The sequence below is a fragment of the Hemitrygon akajei genome, chromosome 25, assembly GCF_048418815.1.
Source record: "Hemitrygon akajei chromosome 25, sHemAka1.3, whole genome shotgun sequence".
NCBI classification, from domain to species: domain Eukaryota; kingdom Metazoa; phylum Chordata; class Chondrichthyes; order Myliobatiformes; family Dasyatidae; genus Hemitrygon; species Hemitrygon akajei.
This window is the reverse complement of record NC_133148.1, coordinates 15,058,584-15,080,214: the sequence shown is the minus strand read 5'-3', so window position 1 is coordinate 15,080,214 and position 21,631 is coordinate 15,058,584. Positions and strand designations below refer to the sequence as shown.

The following is a 21,631-nucleotide window of genomic DNA, read 5'->3' as shown; positions in this document are numbered from 1 at the left end:
AGGTACAGATGCACGAAAGAGTCCATCCGTCAAACTAGATCACGAATCGCATCTCTACGAACTGCTAGGATCTGAATAATCTTAGTAGTTTCCCCTACATCGTTGACTGCCCCGTCTCCCTGCCATATTTGCAACATGTCAGAAGAAAATAGCAGTATACTAGATGTATTAATGAAGCTAATATATAAAACCGAGTCATGGATTACTCTTAGTTGCAAAGATAAGAGAACACACCTGGACGGTAAAAGGTTTTCATTCTGAATTTATTTCAAAGTAATGTGGCATACAGAATAAATCACTGTCTGCTATCTATTCCATGCCTTACTAACATCTCCGAAGTACTATATTTTTAGAATCACTGTAAATCTAAAATCATTCTAATGTTATCGAGAGCTCATCACAATGTTACTGAACAGATGACATTAATGGAATATTTCACTTGTGGGATAATCTGAAGAGTGAATACTATGCGTGGTCTTCTGTGAATCTGCAAAACGATAACTCAAACAGCTACGCAGTAAGCAAGAAATACTTCCAAAGTATTAGTCATTGAATCAAGCAAAATTAGACGCACGATTTAAAGTTGTCAGTTAGTACAAGTGACACGTTAACTAAAGTAGGTTTACCGTGGGATTTATTAATACTTCTGACTAAATTTGTTGGTAGCGACGGATGTCCAACCAAACAGCTATAGGTGGTTCCCTTCTCCCAGTCTTCTGCGCTGATCCTCAGTTTGCTGGTGACTGAGTTAGAGCCGTTTTCCTTATCGCTGTTAAACTGGATGGAGTATCCCGAATGCAAAAGGGTGTCATTAGCCATCCAGCCGACATATATATCTTCTGGATAAAAACCGGTCGCGAGGCAAATTAGGGTAGCTGCTTCCTCTGCTTGAATCTCCTCAGCTGATGGGTGCAAGAGGTAGACTTTCGGACGGTGCACTTCAGTAACTGGAATAGAAAAATATATGTTAAATTAGTTTCGTCTGTGACTTGCAGATTACTCCGTAATCCTCAAGATTAGAGATTTTATTTACCATTCTATTGACTGGTTCATGAATGTCACTGTCCAACAGTTTATTTAATGCACTCTGCGGCCTCAACACGGGGTTTAATTGCGCTTACCCTTGTTTTTTTTGGTGGCGATTGTCAGTGGTGTTGGCAGATCACGGTCTTCTACGAAGCAGAGGTATTCGGTTCCACTGTTCCACTCCTCTACACTGACTTTCAGTTTGGTGATGATGACGGATTTACTTCCCCTCCACTCTGGACCGCGAGTCTCTACTCCGTTCATTCTTCGACTTCCATTTACTCGCCAAGAGACTGTGACATTCTCTAAATCTGTGTAAACCACTTCGCACACAATGGTTGCTCTCCGAAGCGTCCAAATCTCTTCAAAGGAAGGCTTTTTTATGATGACATTAATATCAGCCTCATGGCAGTCTTCTGGCAAAAAAGTGGGAATGGTTATTTTCATTTTATGATACTTGAGATGTGGATTATACCAACTGTAACCAGGCCACAGTAGCTCATAATCCCACTTTCTATGCATTTCTCTGTGTTATTTTCTGCTTCGCTAATACCGTTTCTCCTGCCTTATCAGATTGATTCCTCTATCTTCTTCAGGTGATATCCTAAATAATACTCCCGTTTATTTATACCACAGCGCAAAGATTACATTGACATGAATTTAACCGTGGCTGCATTCGGGAACGCGAATGTTCACCCTAAGATCAACAGAATACTGAGGGTAAACGTGGCTCGTTGGCCTGAACGTGGCTGCATTGGAAGAGATTCACATAAAATGAGCAAAACGTTTGTCTTTCAGTTTCTATTGTGATGTTGAAACAAATTGACCGAATAGGATAATTAAGTGTAAAGCTATACTCAGTAAAAACTGCAAAGTTTGAGAGCATTGTCTCCATTATGTACAGAGTGGAATGCTGTTCAAAATAAGGAAACAAAATATAAAATATCTATAAATCCTAATAAGAGCGCTGTTGTGTGTTCAGGACAGCAACAATTTATGATCCCAGTACTGACTGCTATCTCCTCAATACTTTCCATAATATTTTGCTGGAGGAACTCCACTAGAAATAGGAAAACGTGCCAGTATAGTGAAACCGAAGTGGCCACAGTGTCTGTGTAGGTTACCACATGCCACAAGATATAATAGAACCACGTGTTCACAGCGAACAATTGCCACATAATTGATCTTGAAAATTACTAAAGTCTACTGCAATGTTTGAGCCGACAGCTGCAATATTTACGATATCACGATATCTAGTGTTAGGGAAATACTGTTAGAGTAGCTTAGGTGAATAAGAGCAGTCCATTTTGTGCATGTTAAACCGTACACCAATCATGTAACAGAAGCGACTGAAATAAGAGTTTACGGTCGTAAAAGCAGCGATTGGTACTGGGGCCTCGGCTACTCTTAGTCTATTTCAATGATATAACTGTTGGATATGCTGTAATATGTCTGTTTGCTGGGAATACAAGCTAGGCGGCATCGTGATCTGTGAGAAGGATTCCGGGAAAATTTAGAGGGGTGTGGACAAGAAAATAAATTGCTAATACTTAGCTGATTGAATGTAAGGTGGAAAACGTGAGGATATCAACTTAGGAGAAATGAGTAGAACGGTAGTGCAAACACGAGGAAATCTGCAGATGCTGGCAATTCAAAGAAAAAACACACACAAAATGCTGGTGGAACACAGCAGGCCAGGCAGCATCTATAGGGAAAAGCGCTGTCGACGTTCTGGGCCGAGACCCTTCGTCAGGCCTGACCGAAAGGAAATATAGCAAGAGATTTGAAAGTAGTGGGGGGAGGGGGAAATGCGAAATGATAGGAGAAGACCGGAGGAGGTGGGATGAAGCTAAGAGCTGGAAAGGTGATTGGCGAAAGTGATACAGAGCTGGAGAAGGGAAAGGATCCAAATTGAGAAGCTCGAAAACGGATCCTGAAGCCAACTAGAATCAGTTGGCGGCGGAGACACGTTCCAAGGAAGGATATATGGCTGTAATAGCGGGTCTGGGTCAAAATATGATCGAAAAGTTGAAGGGCCGAAGGAATTGTAGATGGGGAGCAGCGAGAGAGGGTTTCACTGAACTCCCGTCGAAGAGAAGATTTAAACTTCTTCAGTGTAGACATCACTGGCAGAGGCTTCGCAGTAGAATTTAAAGAGTAAACACGAGGAAATCTGCAGATGCTGGAAATTCAAACAACAATACACACAAAATGCTGGTGGAACACAGCAGGCCAGGCAGCATCTATAGGGGGAAGCGCTGTCGAAGTTTCCGGCCGAGACCCTTCGTCAGGACGAACCGAAAGGAAAGATAGTAAGAGATTGGAAAGTAGTGAGGGGAGGAGGAAATGCGAAATGATAGGAGAAGACCGGAGGGGGTGGGATGAAGCTAAGAGCTGGAAAGGTGATGGGCGAAATCTGAAAAGTGTTGGGGTTCATCGTGGTCTGCATGCTCTTTTACGTAAATAATTGAATATCAAGAACAGGTTGTTGCAATTTCTTTCTGGAACTAATAATCGTAGAAATTCCACTTTCCCTTGCTACATAGATCATCCCGCAATAATACGTTAACAGCTTCATTTGATGAGGAGTTGTGATTAGATTTGAGCAATATACATTCGTAAGCAACCATCTGTCCTTATCATGGAAAGGAGGTAAAATTCATGAAGTTCCTGAAGGGTACTTAAGAACTGCCCTGACAATCTAATACAATGATGTCCTTGTGCCGGTATAATGATTTTCATAGTTTCTTTTGGTGCAATTTATGACTCCAACCGACAAGACGACACCAAGGCAGCGCAGAAGTAGAGCGACGTTATTACAGGTCGGAGCGTTCTGGATTTCGGAGTTCAATGCCCGTGTCATTCTGTAAGAAGTCTTTAAGTCTTCCCCGTAGAATGTATTGGTCTTCTCGGATGCTCCACTTTCCTCACACAGGCAAAAGACCGACAGGGTAGGTTAATTAGTCATCGTAAATTGTCCCATGATTAGGATAGGGTTAACCAGCGTTGTGCAGCTGCTGGGGCGACGTGCCTCGAACGGCCGGAATGGCCTACTCCGCGTTGTAGCACTAGGTAAATGTATTGCACTTCGCTGTATAATGGGATCTAATTGTCCAAACGATTGATGCAACTATGTTGACTTTGCATTTTCCTGTAAACTACATTCCATCTTTTCCGTAAAAGCGAACGATAGTCTGAACTCCCTACAGCGTGGATTCAAGAGTCCCCGTAGACATTCGTGGATAGCATTGTGCGTTGTTGTGAGATCAGGGCCGAGCATCATCAACAGCATGCGAGATAAAAATAAACAGGCCATAAATGAGGAATCACTCTCTACACCGAGAGGCATATCTACTTTCCTGTTCCACGGAGGAATGGTTTGCATGCCAATATTTCAATGTAACATAAGTTCAAAAAAGAAGGGATGTGAGAACAGTTTCAACTCAGACATTGCCTCACATGTCCTGGTCGGATGGCTGCTAGTGGTGTGGACGATTTCAATACTTACTGAACACCAGTTAGTTTGGCTCACATTTATCTATCTATCGATCGATCTATTTAATATGCAGTTATTTACTTACTTACTTATTTAAAGATATATGTAGCCATCGCCCTTCTGACCATTCGGACCGCACCACCAACAACCTCCGATATAACCCTGGCCTAATCGCTGGACAATTCAGAATGACCAATTAACCAAATACCCGGTACGTCTTTCGACTGTGGAAGGTAACAGGAATACTAGGAGGAAACCCACGTATTCTATAGGACGATCTACAACTTCTTACAGAGGACGATTCTCACCCAATTATTCACGCCGGCCATGTCGAAGACTTACCATTAAAGCACCACTCTATCACCTGCGAGGTATTAATATGCTAATTCATATCTATTGATCATATTGCACTTTAAACAAACCTGTTTACAAGCGTGGTCCATTGGTGTATGATCTTAGGGTATAATTACAAACGCCAAGAATGGCTCCGTTCATATTGCCATTCATCAATTAATATTTGCACACGTTCTTCCAGCTTTACCCTATTGAGGTCCTATTGGTGAGGTACGTTAACATTATAATTCAGTTTGTCTCCCCATGTTCAACAGAGATTCGATTATATAACACTAATTATAGTTGACGCTCACATATGTTACCTTATCGGACCGACGGAGAGGTCTGATTACTAATAAAGTACTACAGTAATGATCGTTTCAATCTGCTCATTGCCGACCTTTCTGTAGTTTTATCTCTTGACTGGGATGTAAAGCATGGAAAGGATGTGTGCCTTTTGACAAATTGTACTTACTTCTCGGGGTGCTGATGTTTGCTTTCACAGTTGACTTTGAAGGTGGGTGCGTGACGACACAGGTGTATGTTGCGTCCTTCTTCCAATCGTCTGCAGTCAAGTAAAGGAGGCTTCTCGTGCTGAAGGTCATGTCCTGTTGAAGTGCAGTTGGGAGGCTGGTTGCGTTCGAGTGGAATGCGGCTCTGTCCTTCTGCCACAAAACGGTTATGTCATCGGGGTAGAATCCCGTTATCATGCATGTGAGCGTAGCGATACCCGCAGTTTGAATCTCCTCTGGAGACGGGGACAAGAGGCGTACCCTTGGTTTCACTGGTTTGGCTGCAAGAGAAGGTCAATCAGTCTTAATCTCCAAAACAAGTTGGACAAGTTTCCTAACTATGCGCTGGACAAGTTGTTTAAGAATCCATGGTGAGCGTTCTACTTGTTAGTCAGCTGTTAAGGATAATGGTAGTGATAACTTTCTGCCCGGAAGTGTATCACGAGCGGCGTACCACGGTCCTGAGAGCTATGTTGTTTGTGATATAACGATATGAATGTGCATATAGAAAATATAATTTCTGAGTTTATGGATTAGAGTAAACGGTGGTGTTTTCAAACGCGATGATGGGTATCAAAAGCTGTGGCAATACAGATCAAATACAATGTTAGAGTTTGCGGAAGCAGATTGAGAAATGCGTGTCGATGCAGTTTGGGAACTGAAGAAGGGGTACGCCATGAATAGAAAATATTTCATTATTAAGGAATGTTTATGAACAGAGAGATATTAGGGTCTAAGTCCATAGTTCCCTGAAAGTAGCAGCACCGGTAGATGGTGCGTTTTCAAAGGAACACGGCATACTTGCTTTCACAGGTCCAGATTAGCATATGAAATTTGGGACGCTCTGTTTTAAATTTACCAAACACTGGTGCACTAGATTTAGAAATATTTGGTCGCCTCGTTGTAAGGTAATGGCATTGCGCTGGAAAGAGTGCATAAGAGATACAACAGTATGTTAACTGGGTTGGAGAACGTCAGTTATGGGGAGCAATTAGAATCGCTGGGCTTGTTTTTTCTGGAGTGAAGGAAACTGAGTAGTGACCCAACAACACCATGCAAAATTATCAGCAACATGGGTAGGATAAGTAGACAACAGCATTCGCATGTCTAGACTATGAAATCCAAAGATGGCATGTACTTAAATTAAGTGGGAAGAGCTTTAGAGGGTACCTTAAGGAAAGCTAGTACAAACGAGACTGTTGATATTTTAATCACGCTGGAAGTGGACACGCTCACCGCATTTGGCAAATATTTAGACCATCACTGAATTAGTAAAGACATTCAAAGATATTTTTTTTCTGTTGCTGAAAATTGGATTGAGGTAGATATGAAACATCTTTGAACATTGGGTTCGGAGGGCCAACTGTATTTCTGTGCAGTATGATTTTATGACTACAACTTCTCAGAGGAGTAGTAGAAGGATACAATTATTAGAATGCCTGTTGCAAGTCTCCAGAAACCTGGTTTCGGTCATAACCTGCTCTACTGGAGTTTATTCGGTTGCCGTGTAGCTGTGCGCGTTTTGTTTTAGGTTCTCCGATTTCCATATCGAACAACATGCCGGTGCTTGCCAGGTCCACTTACCATTACTTACTCTTCAACAGAGTAGAATCTGCGAGGAATTGTTGAAGCTACGAAACAATAAAATAGATTCGAGTGGAAATCGTTGAATGAGTGTTGAAGCGGGTTTGGGTTCAGTCGACCGAAGGGTCTGTTCCAATGCTGTCGGGCCCTAAGCTTTCAACATTTCATTCGACGAACTCTTGGGTGGAACGCTATCGGTGCACCATTTGTCAGAAAACCTGTCTTGCCCTGAATAAGATTATACATTATGATTCTAGCAGAGGGCAACTCGTTCACCATCATGCCTGTTTTCCCTGAATACTGCGGCCTGGCAGTTTCTGCTCCTCTTTCTGTACCAAAAAACAGATTATTGTTTTTACCAACATTTTGATTGTTGGTATTGCACCCACCTTTTGCGTTTCGTGTCCGTTTTGATAACGGAGCAGCTGATTGATTGTCCTGCACCGAGCAGGAGTATTCTACCCCGCTGTCCCACTCGGCCACGCTGCTGGTCAAACGGCTGACTGTCACGTACTGTCTCCCGATCTTTGCTGCTTGTTCTGTTTCAACACCATCAGCCTGTTCCTTTCCACCCACTGTCCAAGAGATGGAAACCTCAGCTGGAATCGTGGCGATCACTTCACACACCAGTGTGGCAGTTTTGTTTATCCACATTTCTTCAACGGTAGGATCTCTGAGAAATAATGCGAATTCTAGAAGATATAATTGAGAGGGCTCATGACGAATCTGAAGTTTAGCAAGGATTTCAATATAGTAATAACCTGCTACACGTTAAGAGCTTAAGGTGGAATTTGTTCGATTTAAATGATGCTTAAGTCGTCTTTTCGTACACCCTTGGGTCAGATCATGACCACACGCTACTCTTCCACACTGAAAGAAAGGAAAATGGTTGAAAATGAATAACATATAGTCATTCATAGATAAGTGTGGCGAAGGATAGAGAGAGAGATGCAGCCGGCCATACCCGGAAAGGAGGACAGTGATAAAACACCGGCGTGGTGAAGGGGCAGTGGCTTGTGGCAGAACAGTCAATGGGTTGCCGCGAGACAGAGAGATTGACTGAGGGAGGACAGAACACATGAAGATAGAAGGTGGAAGTGAATGTAAGGTGGAAAGAAATGCTAAATAAATATGCAGTATTCAATCTATTTATGCAAGAATGATGGACCAGTTTAGCACAAGGTTTAACTGTTTGATAAGTCAAGTGGTTGCCTCGACTACTTTCTTCTTTTTATTTATCTATTTTGCAACATTTTCATTATTGCATGCTGATACCAGCCACAGATATAACATATCAGTAAAAATTAACGTGCTGTTAAAATTGAAAGTTAAAGGGAATCATGGAGGATGTTATATTACTGCCCCTTTCCTATGCTTATTTTTTAAAGAAGTCCGGATTCTTTAGAATCATTTCAGATATGCAAACTCTATTCGATGCATTAACATGATCAGAAATCAATATTCACTGATGCGCCATGACGTCTGCTGACTACTCCTCGCAAGATTTTCTTGTCATTCTTACCTCTGATATTTTAATGTTTGCTGCCTAATCATTCCGAATCACACTCCTATCTTTCCCTTATCCAAACTTGATACTGACACGCATCTCAATCTTTAGTAGTCTGGTTATTTTTAAATCTTGTCCGTAGATCATTACAGCCCACCAAATGAAATATTGAGGAGGAAAGTGGAAATACTGCACCAATGGATTGGGAACTCATTCTTACCTGACTCAGCTCGTATTTCTTTGCGGATGTTGCTGCTGGTTGCAGAGTGGGATACACTACACGAGTACACAGCACCACTGGCCCATTCGTTTAGAGGCACTTTGAGCACACTTGCTGAGGTAAACGTTTCGTCTGAACTTTTAGTGGAAGAAGTGGTGGTAAACCCGGACTGTACGGCTTGTCCGTTTTTCTGCCAGGCCACTGCAATGTTTCCAGGTCGGTATTCGCTCATGAGACAAATCAATTCCACAAAGCCCTGTGCTTTTTGTTCGGCAGTTGCAGAATAGACAAGAGTGATGTTTGGCGGGGTCGGTTGTTTTACTAAAATGAACAAAAACAAAAGTCTTTGAAATGATTGGATCAATTTTACGTTGTTCTTTTGACAATCTGTAAGGCATAAGACAACTACAATATTCCTTGCGTCATAGGAATTTTTACACGTCAAGAACTACGTTAGCATTTCTAAGACCTTTTGGCTGAAGGGATGACTGAAGCTGAAATATTTCCTTCAGCGTAGTGGTATCACAGCTTACGGTTATTTTATTTTTATATACCTTGAATAGTATTTCGAAATTTCGCCTGATTATTCTTTGTGGTATCAAAGCTGTCGTGGGCCATACGAATTGACTGGAGGAGAGAGATTTAAAATCTAGCTGTCAGAATAAAATCTCTCACTCAATGGCAGCAAGACCAAGCAGCTGATTATTGACTACAGGAGGAGAAAACCGCGGGTCTATCTGCCTGTCATCATCTAGGGGTCAAAGGTGGAGAGAGTTAGCAACTTCACATTCCTCTGCGTTATCATTTCAGAGGATCTATCCAGACTCCAGCTGGTAAGTGCCATTAGAAAGAAAGCACGGCAGCGCAACTACTCTCTTAAAAGTTTAAAAATATCCGGTATGTCATCTAAAACGTGATAAACTTACGTAGATGTGCCGTAGAGGGTATACTGACTGGTTGCATTACGGTCTGATATGGAAATATCAATGCCCTTGAACGGACATCCTGCAAAAAATGGTCGTGAATACAGCATAGTTCATGGCGAATGCAACCTTCCCCACCATTAAGCCCATCTATTCGCCGCGCTGTCGCAGAAATGCAGCATTTATCTTCAATGACCCAGGGTTCCAGGCCACGCTCTCTTCTCGCTGCCGCCATTGGGAAGGAGGTACCGAAGCCTAGGTACCCAAAATAATTGTTTCGAAAACAAATATTACCCCTTCAACATCAGTTTCTTGAACCAGAAGGAATACCTTTACTCAACTTCATTTCCCCAGACGTTGAACTGTTCCCATAACCTCTGGGCTCAGTTAAAAAAAAAATATATATATATATATATATTCATCTCATGTTGACGATATTTATTGTTTATTTATTTTACTTGTTTTGTTTTCTGTTTGATTTGCACAGTTTGTCTTTTGCCATTTGGTTGTCCGTCTAAATGTGTGCGGGTTTCGTTGATTCTGTTGTGTTTCATGATGTTTGCTGTGAATGCCCGCAAGAAAATCAATTTCAGGGTTGTGTATGATGACGTATATGTACTTTGAAATTCGATGATAATGATGATGATATGTAGGCTTGTTAAATGGTAGTCGTATCTGAAACGTCAGCAGTCTGTCCATATTACAGAATATAGTATTTTATAGTCTGCACAATTTTAGACTAGGTTTACCTGAACGAGACAAAAGTTATCTTTCAACTTCAGCTCGTTTCCATTTTTCTCAAACTGCAAGTTGCTGTTGATGATTGCTGAGGTGCACTGAATGTGGGAATCAACAATGGCAAGTTGACTGTGTTTCTACTCAGATAGAGCAGGCAGTAGATAACATGAGTTGATAGCATGAGTTAAACATGAGTTTAAACTGAGTTGGCAAGGGGAAGGAAACCAGGGTGTTAGGGTCGAGGAAGAGGAAAATAGAAATAAGTCAAGGAAGTCCTGCTGTTCTGGAGGATTTAAACTAATGTGGCAGGGGGATGGAAACAAGTGCAGAGAGACAGATGAGAGTAGATGAGAGTAGAAGCAAAAAGTAGTAAAGTGAAAAGTAAAAGTGGCAGGCAGGCAAATCCAGGGCAAAAATCAAAACGGGCGACTTTTCAACATAATTGTATAAGGGCTAAGAATGTCGTAAAACAAGCCTGGAGGCTTTGTGTGTAAATGCGAGGAGCACCAAGGTGGATGAATTGACTGTGCAGATAGTTATTAATGAATATGAAATAGTTGGGATCACAGAGACATGGCTCCAGGGTGACAAAGGATGGGAGATCAACATCCAGGGATATTCAATATTCAGGAGGGATAGACAGGAAAGAAAGGAAAGTGGGATAGCGTTGCCAGTGAGAGAGCAGATTAACATAATAGAAAGGAAGGACACTAGCTGGAGGATGTGGAATCGATATGGGTAGAGCTGCATAACACTAAGGGGCAGAAAACACTGGTCGGAGTTGTGTACAGGCCACCTAACAGTAGTAGTGAGATTGGGGATGGCATTAAACAAGAACTTAGAAATGCGTGCAATAAAGGAACAGCAGTTATAATGGGTGACTACAATCTACATATAGATTGGGTGAACCAAATTTATAAGGGTGCCGAGGAAGAGGATTTCTTGGAATGTATTGGAATGGTTTTCTGAACCAAAATGTCGAGGAACCAACTAGAGAGCAGGCCATTCTAGACTGGGTATTGAGCAATGAGGAAGCGTTAGTTAGCAATCTTGTCGTGCGAGGCCTGTTGTGTAAGATGGATAATATGGTAGAATTCTTCATTAAGATGGAGAGTGACATAGTTAATTCAGAAACAAAGGTTCTGAACTTAAAGAAGGGTCGCTTCGAAGTTATGAGACGTGAATTATCTAAGATAGACTGACGAATGATACTTAAACGGTTGACGGTGGATATGCAATGGCAAGCATTTAAAGATCGCATGGATGAACTACAACAATTGTTCATCCCAGTTTGGCAAAAGAATAAACCAGGGAAGGTAGTGCACCCGTGGCTGACAAGGGAAATTAGAGATAGTATCAAGTCCAAAGAAGAAACATACAAATTAGCCAGAAAAAGCGGCACACCTGGGAACTGGGAGAAATTCAGAGTCCAGCAGAGGAAGACAAAGGGATTAATTAGGAAAGGGAAAAAGGATTATGAGAGAAAGCTGGCAGGGAACATAAAAACTGATGTAAAACCTTTTATAGATACGTGAAAAGAAAAATATTTATCAAGACAAATGTAGGTCCTTTACAGTCAGAAACAAGTGAATTGATCACGGCGAACAAGGAAATAGCAGACCAATTGAATAACTACTTTGGTTCTGTCTTCACTAAGGAAGACATAAATAATCTTCCGGAAATAGTAGGGGACCGAAGGTCTAGTGAGATGGAGGAACTGTGGGAAATACATGTTAGTAGGGAAGTGGTGTTAGGTAAATTGAAAGGATTAAAGGCAGTTAAATCCCCAGGGCCAGATGGTCTGCATCCCATAGTGTTTAAGGAAGTAGCCCAAGAAATAATGGATACATTAGTGATAATTTTTCAAAACTCTTTAGATTCTGGATTAGTTCCTGAGGATTTGAGGGTGGCTAATGTAACCCCACATTTGAAAAAAGGACGGAGAGAGAAACGGTGGAATTATAGACTGGTTAGCTTGACATCGGTGGTGGGGAAAATGCTAGAGTCAGTTATCAAAGATGTGATAACAGCACATTTGGAAAGCTGTGAAATCATCAGACAATGTCAGCATGTATTTAAGAAGAAAATCATGTCTGAAGAATCTTATAGAATTTTTTGAGGAGGTAACTAGTAGAGTGAATAGGGGAGTACCAGTGGATGTGGTGTATTTGGATTTTCAAAAGGATTTTGACAACGTCTCACACAGGAGATTAGTGTGCAAACTTACAGCACACGGTATTGGGGGTATGGTATTGATGTGGGTAGAGAATTGGTTGGCAGACAGGAAGCAAAGTGTGGGAATAAACGCGACCTTTTCAGAATGGCAGGCAGTGACTAATGGGGTACCGCAAGGCTCAGTGCTGGGACCCCAGTTGTTTAGAATATATATTCATGATTTAGACGAAGGAATTAAATGCAGCATCTCCAAGTTTGCGGATGACACGAAGCTGGGCGGAGGTGTTAGCTGTGAGGAGGATGCTAAGAGGATGCTGGGTGACATGGATAGGTTAGGAGTAGGCAAATTCATGGCAGATGCAATTTAATGTGGATAAATGTGAGGTTATCCACTTTGGAAGCAAGAACAGGAAAACAAATTATTATCTGAATGGTGGCCGATTAGGAAAAGGGGAGGTGGAACGAGACCTGGGTGTCATCGTACACCAGTCATTGAATGTGGGCATGCAGGTACAGCAGGCGGTGAAAAAGGCGAATGGTATGTTGGCATTCATAGCAAGAGGATTCGAGTACAGGAACAGGGAGGTTCTACTGTAGTTGTGCAAGGCCTTGGTGAGACCACACCTGGAGTATTGTGAGCAGTTTTGGTCCCCTAATCTGAGGAAAGACATTCTTGCCATACAGGGAGTACAAGGAAGGTTCACCAGATTGATTCCTGGGATGGCAGGACTTTCATATGATGAAAGATTGGATCGACTGGGCTTATACTCGCTGAAATTTAGAAGATTGAGGGGGGATCTTATTGAAACGTATAAAATTCTAAAGGGATTGGACAGGCTAGATGCAGGAAGATTGTTCCCGATGTTGGGGAAGTTCAGAACGAGGGGTGATAGTTTAAGGATAAAGGTGAAAGCTTTTAGGACCGAGATGAGGAGAAACTTCTTCACACAGAGAGTGGTGAATCTGTGGAATTCTCTGCCGCAAGAAACAGTTGAGTCCAGTTCATTGGCTATATTTAAGCGGGAGTTGGATATGGCCCTTGTGGCTAAAGGGATCAGGGAGTATGGAGAGAAGGCAGGTACAGGGTTCTGAATTGGATGATCAGCCATCTTCATACTGAATGGCGGTGCAGGCTCGAAGGGCTGAATGGCCTACTCCTGCACCTATTTTCTATATTTCTTATGTTTCTACATTGAACATAATACCACTTTAATTCTCCGAGTCCACCCTGCCAATTAAGGATCCATTTTTATACTACGAGAGACAATTTGCTGTGCCCAGTTCAATGATTGATTGATATTGCGTATTTGGATTTTCAGAAGGCCTTTGACGAGGTGCCACTCATGAAGCTGCTGAACATGCTAAGAGCCCATGGAATTACAGGAAGTTTCTAGCATGAAAGCAGTGGCCGTTTGGCAGGAAGCAAAGCAAGCCTTTTCTGTCTGGTTGCCGATGACTAGTCGTGTTCCACTAGTGTTGGGATCGATTCTGTTTTACGTTATATTTCAATAATTTGAATAATGCAATTGATGGTTTTGTTGAAACGTTTGCAGATGATACGAAGATAGGTAGAAGGGCAAGTAGTTTTGAGTAAATAGAGGGGCCACAGAGCGGCCCTAGACAGATTAAGAGAATCGGCAGGCGAAGAAATGGCAGTTGGAATACAGTGTCGAGAAATGCACGGTCATACACCTTGGTAGAAGAAATAAAAGAGTTAACTACTTTATAAGTGGGTAGAAAATACAAAAAAAAAACTGTGGCGCTATGTGACTTGGGAGTGCCTGTGCAGGATTCCCTAAAGATTAATTTGCAGATTGACTCTATGGTGAGGAAAGAAATGCGATGTTCGCATCCATCTCAAGAGGACTAGAATATAAAAGCAAGAATGTAATGCAGAAACTTCATAAAACACTGTTGAGTCCTCAGATGGAGTACTGTGAGCAATTTTCAGCCCCTTGTCTTCGAAAGGATGTGTTAAAACTGGAGAAGGTTCATAGGAGGTTCACAAAAATGATTCTAGGATTGATTGGCTTTTCATATGAAGAGTGTAGTGTTAAATGGCTCTGCCAGTATTCGCTAGAATTCAGAAGAATGAGGCGTGACACATTTTCACCTATCGAATAGTGAACGGCCTTGATAGAATGAATGGATGTGGGGTGCATGTTTCCTATAGTGGGAGAGTCTAAGACCAGAGGACACAACTTCAGAATAGACAGGCGCCCTTTTACAACGGATATGAGGAGGAATTTATTTAGCTAGAGAGTGGTGAATCTGTGGAATTCTTGCCGCATGAAGCTGTGGAGACCAGGTCTTTATGTATATTTAAAGCTGAGGTTGATAGATTCTTGATTGGTCAGGACACGAACAGGGAGAAGACAGGAGATTGAATAGGAGAGGAAAATTGGATCAGTCATGATGAAATGGCGGAGCAGATGCGATGGGCCAGATGGCCTAATTCTGTTCTTATCTCTTATGGTCTAATGGCCTTATGGAATGAAATAGCAGCAAACTCGTGAAACGAGCAGTTTGCGTCAAATCCATTGAGTCAGGAAGGTGCTGGGCAGCCTGCAATTGTCGCAAAGTTTCCAGCGCATGCCCAAATCCACTAATCCTAAGGAGACATCTTTGGAATATGGCTGACATTGTAATAGGGCAATGCTGCTCACTAGAATCACAGGATAGGTGTTTGGGACCAGAATGTTTATAATTAGTCTCAAAGATATTTTGGCGAAGGCAACATGGATATTTGGAAAGAGCTATGGAGAAGTACAAGGCACACAGTAGCTTAGCTGTTAGCGCAACTCTATCACAACTCGAAGAGTCAGGGTACAAAGCAGGGATCTTTGCGGACATGCAAAGCAAAAGGTAATCACATATTACAGAAGGAGGGGAGATATAGAGCTTATAACAAAACTGATGACAGTGAAGTGAAAGGGTAGTCCAATACACTTTATTGGACTGAAAAACAAATTCCCTTCAATTGGAAATAGCACAGTAAAATAGAAAGGGTGTTGATGGTGTTTCTAAGTATTTAATACATTCACCCTCTCGTACTCATCTCAAATGCTGATTCCTTCCCAGTTTCTCAGTTAAGTGCATGAAATAGGCTGTGCTTGACGTCTGAAAAGTTCCTTTCCCAATGAGATCAAAACCCAGGGGGATGATCTACATTAATTTGGGAGAAAATGGGCCGGGCCGACGGAGTAATACTCCACAGCGCTATATACAAACAAAGACGATGCTGTTTACTTGCCTATTTAACAAAAAAACACACACACACACACACATGTGGAATTGGACTGGGTTCCCACAAAAATCCATTAAGAACGAGATTCAGAGGACTTTTAAACACGACTACGCTCGGACAAAGGAGCGTAACAGCATGATTAAAACTAAGAAAGATGAAGCAAACAAACAATAATAAGTTCAAGCAAATTGGAAGAATGATAGATATTTTTGCGAATTGCTTCGCTGACATTTGTGGATCCCATAATATTGTCGGAGGTCTGCTTTAATTTGAGTTTGTTTTAGGAAGGACCTACTTGTAAACGCTATCATTCAATTGATTGATGAAAATTAAAACCCGTTTCGCAGAAACGTTTCCATTGCAACCCATATTTGAGCATACTGCTTCAATGACGACAGTTTTATATTTTGTACCATAGCACGGTCTGTTTACCAATGTAAACCCTTATAATTGGTGTCATGAGCGACACTGACACATCTAGAATATCATTCATTAAGATCTGGAGTGTAACTTTTAATTAAATGTAGTGCCCTGCCAATTGACTAAAGCATTCAGCGAGATGGTAGAGACTTGATATTTATTGTGCTCTTCTTTCAAAGAATACATTGATTATTTTGACCTTGATTCAGTATCTCTTCTGGCCTTGCGCACAGACCTTTTGCCTCCCTCTGCCCTCCCTGAATCTTCTGACGATTGACACTAAAATATAACCAAAGTTATACAATTCCAACAATTCTGACAACAGAAAATATGTTTAATCCTGGTCGTCTAGGCGCTCACTAAATGTATGGATTTGTTAGAGCATGATATGTGTTTCTAAATAGAAGACATTTTTTCTTCTATTCCAGCTAAATGACAAGTTTTTTATCGCAACGAATATATGTTTTAACAGCCCCTCGAAGTATCAAGTTATTAATCTGAACTGAAACCTATTTCATCTTCAAAGTTCTTTCCTACTTGGGTCTGCGACCATTGGGGAGTAAATCCACACTCAAATATGCAAGGATATGAGGACCTCGCACTTATATCAATACAGCAGGTAATACTTTAAAGTAACCATCGGACGGGGTTAGGGTGTAGCAGGTCGAGGGTAATTTGTGCGCTTCGATTTGTAAAAATATTTCAAGTTCAATTTTCGTCTTTTTAAACGAGCGAAAGTATAATCTTGGGAGGATAAAAGCGTGTACTTAAATTCTTCTGGGGTGTCTTAGTCAATTAACGTGTTTCTAATGAAATGCTTATATTCCAAAAATACATTATCATATTGCCCTTTTCGGTTTGCATCATTTAAACGAGAATATAATTATACTTTACTTCGGGGAAAAGTACGTGATTTCTCAAAATGTAATAAAAAAAATCACTTACCAGGTATCACAGTCAGCTTTGTGCCAGCTCCGTCGTAGTAATAATAACACAATGATTAACTTCCTATTCAGCGCAATTCAAAAAGTAATCATTAAAGCTGAATTGTTGACGGAGGCTTTCCACAATAATACACGAACTGTATAAAACACGGCTGACCAATATATTCCATTTCCTTCAGTTTCACTCGCTCCTGTATTTATTCAGTGCACTGTAAGCGCATATGATAATAAAACTGGAATTTCGCTGTTTGAGTACCAGGGACTGTAGGTAGAATTCTATCTAAAGGAGAAGCAGAATTGTTTGAAAAACTATGTTGAGTAACATCCATGAACGTAAAGTCATATTTTGTAATCCCATTTACAAATAGATGATCTTAAAAAAAATAAAACTGTCTCGGAGGTTTGTGCTATGGCATAGACTACTGTGTCACAGTACTGGCACATCAGTTCACATGAGCACAATAACCTCCTTGTTGGAAATAGCGTATAAATCCGTCAGATAATCCCATAGGTCCATGATACGATGGTAGGGGACATAAATGAAATGGTTGCTATGGCCTGTTTAAATCCCGTCGATAATAGCTCTCAGTCAGGTAGATAATATCAAGGCTTTGTTATTAATATGATGATCACATATGCACTGCAATTACACAAATATATAGAGCAAGACTTTGCTTTGTGTACCAGTCTCTGGCAGAGATAAAGAATGTTTGTCTGAAAGCAGTTTTTGTCCCTAAAGGAATATCTTGCATTAATTTTGCGTTAATAACTGTCGAGGTGATTTTTGCATGAAGGGGACTGAAGATTCATCACTGTGGCACACCCATACACACAGTCATCGATACTAGTACTAAAAGGTTCTTCTAAATTAATACAAGAAACCGAGGTCACGGCGGTTGCAATTACAATCTAGCTTAATTTCGTATTATTCTATACAACTTATTTTATAACCAATAATCCTTCGAAAATAGTGTACAGATTTATGCATTGTATATCTGCATTGTACAGTTCAGGAGCGGGTTAACATTGACTTTAGTGCATTAGTGGTTTTTGAATTGCGGAGTCCGAGCTTTGTATCACTGTGATAGTACTGGCACAGTGGTTGATTCAATAGCAAAAAGGTCTCCATTTACATAACTCTGGGAGAATACTGACGCTGCACCTCCAACTGTGTCCACTTGGATATAAGCGGCATTGTGACTGTTGACAACTTACTACTAATGTACACTCGCTCTACATAGGAATCAATTACTGCTCAGTAATTTTCTTTTCCATAAGAACGAAGCAGTCATAGATACTCGCGTGAAAGATTTTCAAACTTTTTGAATTGGCGTGTGCTCAGTTTCGTTACTGTGTTCTTGAGCTTTGCAAAAATACGTGGCTGTGTCTTCAGCAATTAGGTTGCTGATCTTCAGCGAAAAGGTCTTTGCTGGCTTGTTGACTGATTCCGCATAACGTCCTCCAATAGATAGCTTATCCCAACCCGATCGACCCGGTCTTTGGATGAACCATGATGTGCCATACAGGCCACAGCTATCATCTCTTAAAACACAGTTGATGGTCAGAGTTTCGCCTGGTCGTTTTGTTGCTTCTCTTGGTGTCTGTTCTACCCTTGCACTGAAGGCATCTGAAGGGAGGAAAACATATTTAATAATCGCATATCTGAAGCAGCGCAGAATTTAACATAAAATGAAATTTGTGGACGCAACGGCAAGATAGTAACCATTATTCTCTTTAAAACTAAACTGCACTTACTTGGCAACCAGGTTAAAAATATCAAAACACATAAAATATTCATCGTTCCTTCACGACCTGAAAGCCTGTTTAAACAGAGAAGGTTCCAGACACCAGCGCAGGCTGTCTGTGCAACCTTGTGGAGAAGCAAAGACTTTATAAGCCTCGCGAGTCTGGCCTCATTTGCATAATGTAGAATGAAGGCACATTCACTACGATTATAGCTTGGATAATGATATGCATTATATCCGATAATTACATCGGTAAAATATATGACGCATTAACGTGAATGTATAGATAGAAATTTAGAGAAAGATCTTCATTGCTTCCTTCCATCGTACTGAACGTATTTTCTCTTTGCTCTGTTATATGGAGAGAGCTCCGCAAAAATATGTTAAAGGTCTAAAGGTCATTATGACACAGAAAATACTCTGAAAACAATTCAGTTTATCACCACGATTAGCTAAAGATTATTCCTATTGATGCGGGCAAACTGAGCATATCCCTTTCTCCCTATCTTGCTTCCTCTATTCACCATTGGTAATCAACATGAATCTGATGCCATCCATAGTAACAAATTCTGATCCGAAGTTTATTTTCATTTGTAGTTTCTTGACTTCGCTTGCAATGTGCGTGGATAGTAGCAAAGCAAAACACAAGATACTGAAGGAACTCGACTAGACAGAAAGCATTACGATGAAAAAACTCAGATCTGCCTAATTTACGGTATTAATCAGGGTCATTTCTGATCAGAAGACAGAAAGGAGATGGATTTAGGGACGAAGATCGTATCAGGTTGTTCATTGTGAAGGGATTTGTCAAATTCGAACAACATGGCAAACTGGAACCACGTTCCATAAAGAAGTCAAAAGGAGAAGAAGATGGGCAATGAATTTGAATGGAATACATAACTTATAGGGAAGAGTGAATGGCGGCAGACGTGGCAAATTTAGTCAAGATGATAAAAAAAAGCATGCTTAATGTTTAGGGAAATAAAATCCAACAGCGATACTGAAAAAATATAAATAAGCCAGAAAAGAACTCAATATGAAAATTTGGAGAGTGAGAGAGAGAGAGAGAGAACCATATTTTGGCAAGTCGGATACATACATCAAGAGACTAAGGTAACTCGGCAGAGTATAGAACCACTCAAGGATAAAATAGGAAGCATGCTTTTGGAGAGCGATTATGAGCGTTCAGTCCTAAAGTGTACTTTGCATCGGTTTTTACCAACGAGAGAGAATTAACGGGTAGTGAGACCAGAGTGGAGCATGCTAATTTGCCAGGAAATTTTGAGATTAGGATTATCTTTAAAATCATTCATCTTGAAGTGTTTGCAGGGCCTATTGAAGTATTGTAGAGAAAGGCGAGAAGGTGATTGTTGGTGCCATGACAATCATATTTGTACAAGTTGAAGTTAAAGTTGTTTATTGTCATTTGAGTGTACATATATGCAACCAAATGAAACAACGTTCCTTTGGACGACGGTGCAGCCACACAACATATATCACACACAGTACAAAAAAAGCAAAGTATTATACTAAAATAAGTTAGCAAATTATAATTCAAAATATATGTAGTAATGCGCAGCACAGGTAAATAGTAAACAGTACAGTAAGCAGTCCGCTGTCCTAGAGAAGATACATAGGTGTTGGCAGGGTATTGATATTCGCACACCTTGAGGGAAGAAGCTGTTGCAGGGGACAATGTTGTTCCTTTGTTCAGGAATGGAAATGGCGTTAATATGGAAATAATAGATTGGTGGATCTTATTGTCAGTGGTAGGGAAATTAATGCAGAGGATACTTAGAAATAGAATTTATGAGCATTTGGAAAAGCATAGCCTAATTAGGGATCATCAGCATAGCTTACTGCGAGGCAGGTCATCTCTTAGTATCAGTATTGAATGTTTCGAGAAGGTGATGGAGATGATTGATGAAGGTACAGAGTTAGAATATGTCTACGGGGGTTTTCGGGAGATATGCGACAAGGCCATTCAAGGGAGACTCGTACAGAAGATTAAGACGCGTGCTATCCATGGTGACTTGGCCGTATGGATTCATGATTGTGTTGTCTACCGAAGACAGTGTGTAGTACTTGAGTGATGGCTCTGGATGCAAGTACTGTACGTGACTAATGTTGTTCCCTACCAGGACCTCCGAAGTTATTGATGATATATATAGTGGCGAGCATTTGGTCTATGATAACAGACGAAAAAAAGCTCATTAAGCTCGTTTAATTCAACAGCTGATTTTATCGGGACAAGTGCAAAGACTGACCGGGCGCCATAGAAGCGTTCCCGCAACTTCCCAAACGTCTTTGCGACCCCGAAATAGCCTGCCCCAACAGCCCGTGCACCGACCGTAACACCGTGGCCACCGCCAGAACAGCAGCCCGTCCCGCTTCTCCATTGTGCCCACTGAGAGAATAGGGATTTAATGCCTGGATCTAGGGTGGAGACCTCTACCCACTCCGGCTATCGTCCCACGCTCAGCAATCCCTTTACTCGGGCCGGCAGAGGATCGCTAACCTGTTCGCTGTGCAGCTGCAGGGCAATGGTGGGGAAGTCTTCATCGCTGCCACCTGAAGCGCCGCCATCAGCGCTTGCCCGCTGTGTTGCGTTGGGCCATCTCGCGGTGTGCTGCACTGTGGCGGTTCGCGGTGAGACCGTGGTTCTTTTTTTCCGCCCCCGCCGGGTCCGCTTTCTGAAGGTGCCCTGCCGGAGAACCACGGTTTCGGCGCCGAAGTAGAGTACTGCTCCCAGTACATCCAC

At 41.4% G+C, this 21,631-nt stretch overlaps 2 gene segments (V, D, J or C); both read right to left on the bottom strand.

Annotated features, from left to right (window-relative positions):
- Positions 1–551: 551 nt before the first annotated feature.
- On the bottom strand, positions 552–17,196 carry LOC140716193 (Ig heavy chain C region-like). The segment is given in 6 exon segments: positions 552–947; positions 1,122–1,442; positions 5,331–5,648; positions 7,341–7,643; positions 8,679–8,999; positions 17,127–17,196. Coding segments are annotated over 5 exon segments (1,557 nt in total).
- Positions 17,197–18,438: 1,242 nt separating this feature from the next.
- On the bottom strand, positions 18,439–21,269 carry LOC140716175 (T cell receptor alpha variable 41-like). The segment is given in 2 exon segments: positions 18,439–18,752; positions 21,221–21,269. Coding segments are annotated over 2 exon segments (363 nt in total).
- Between the last annotated feature and the right edge of the window lie 362 nt (positions 21,270–21,631).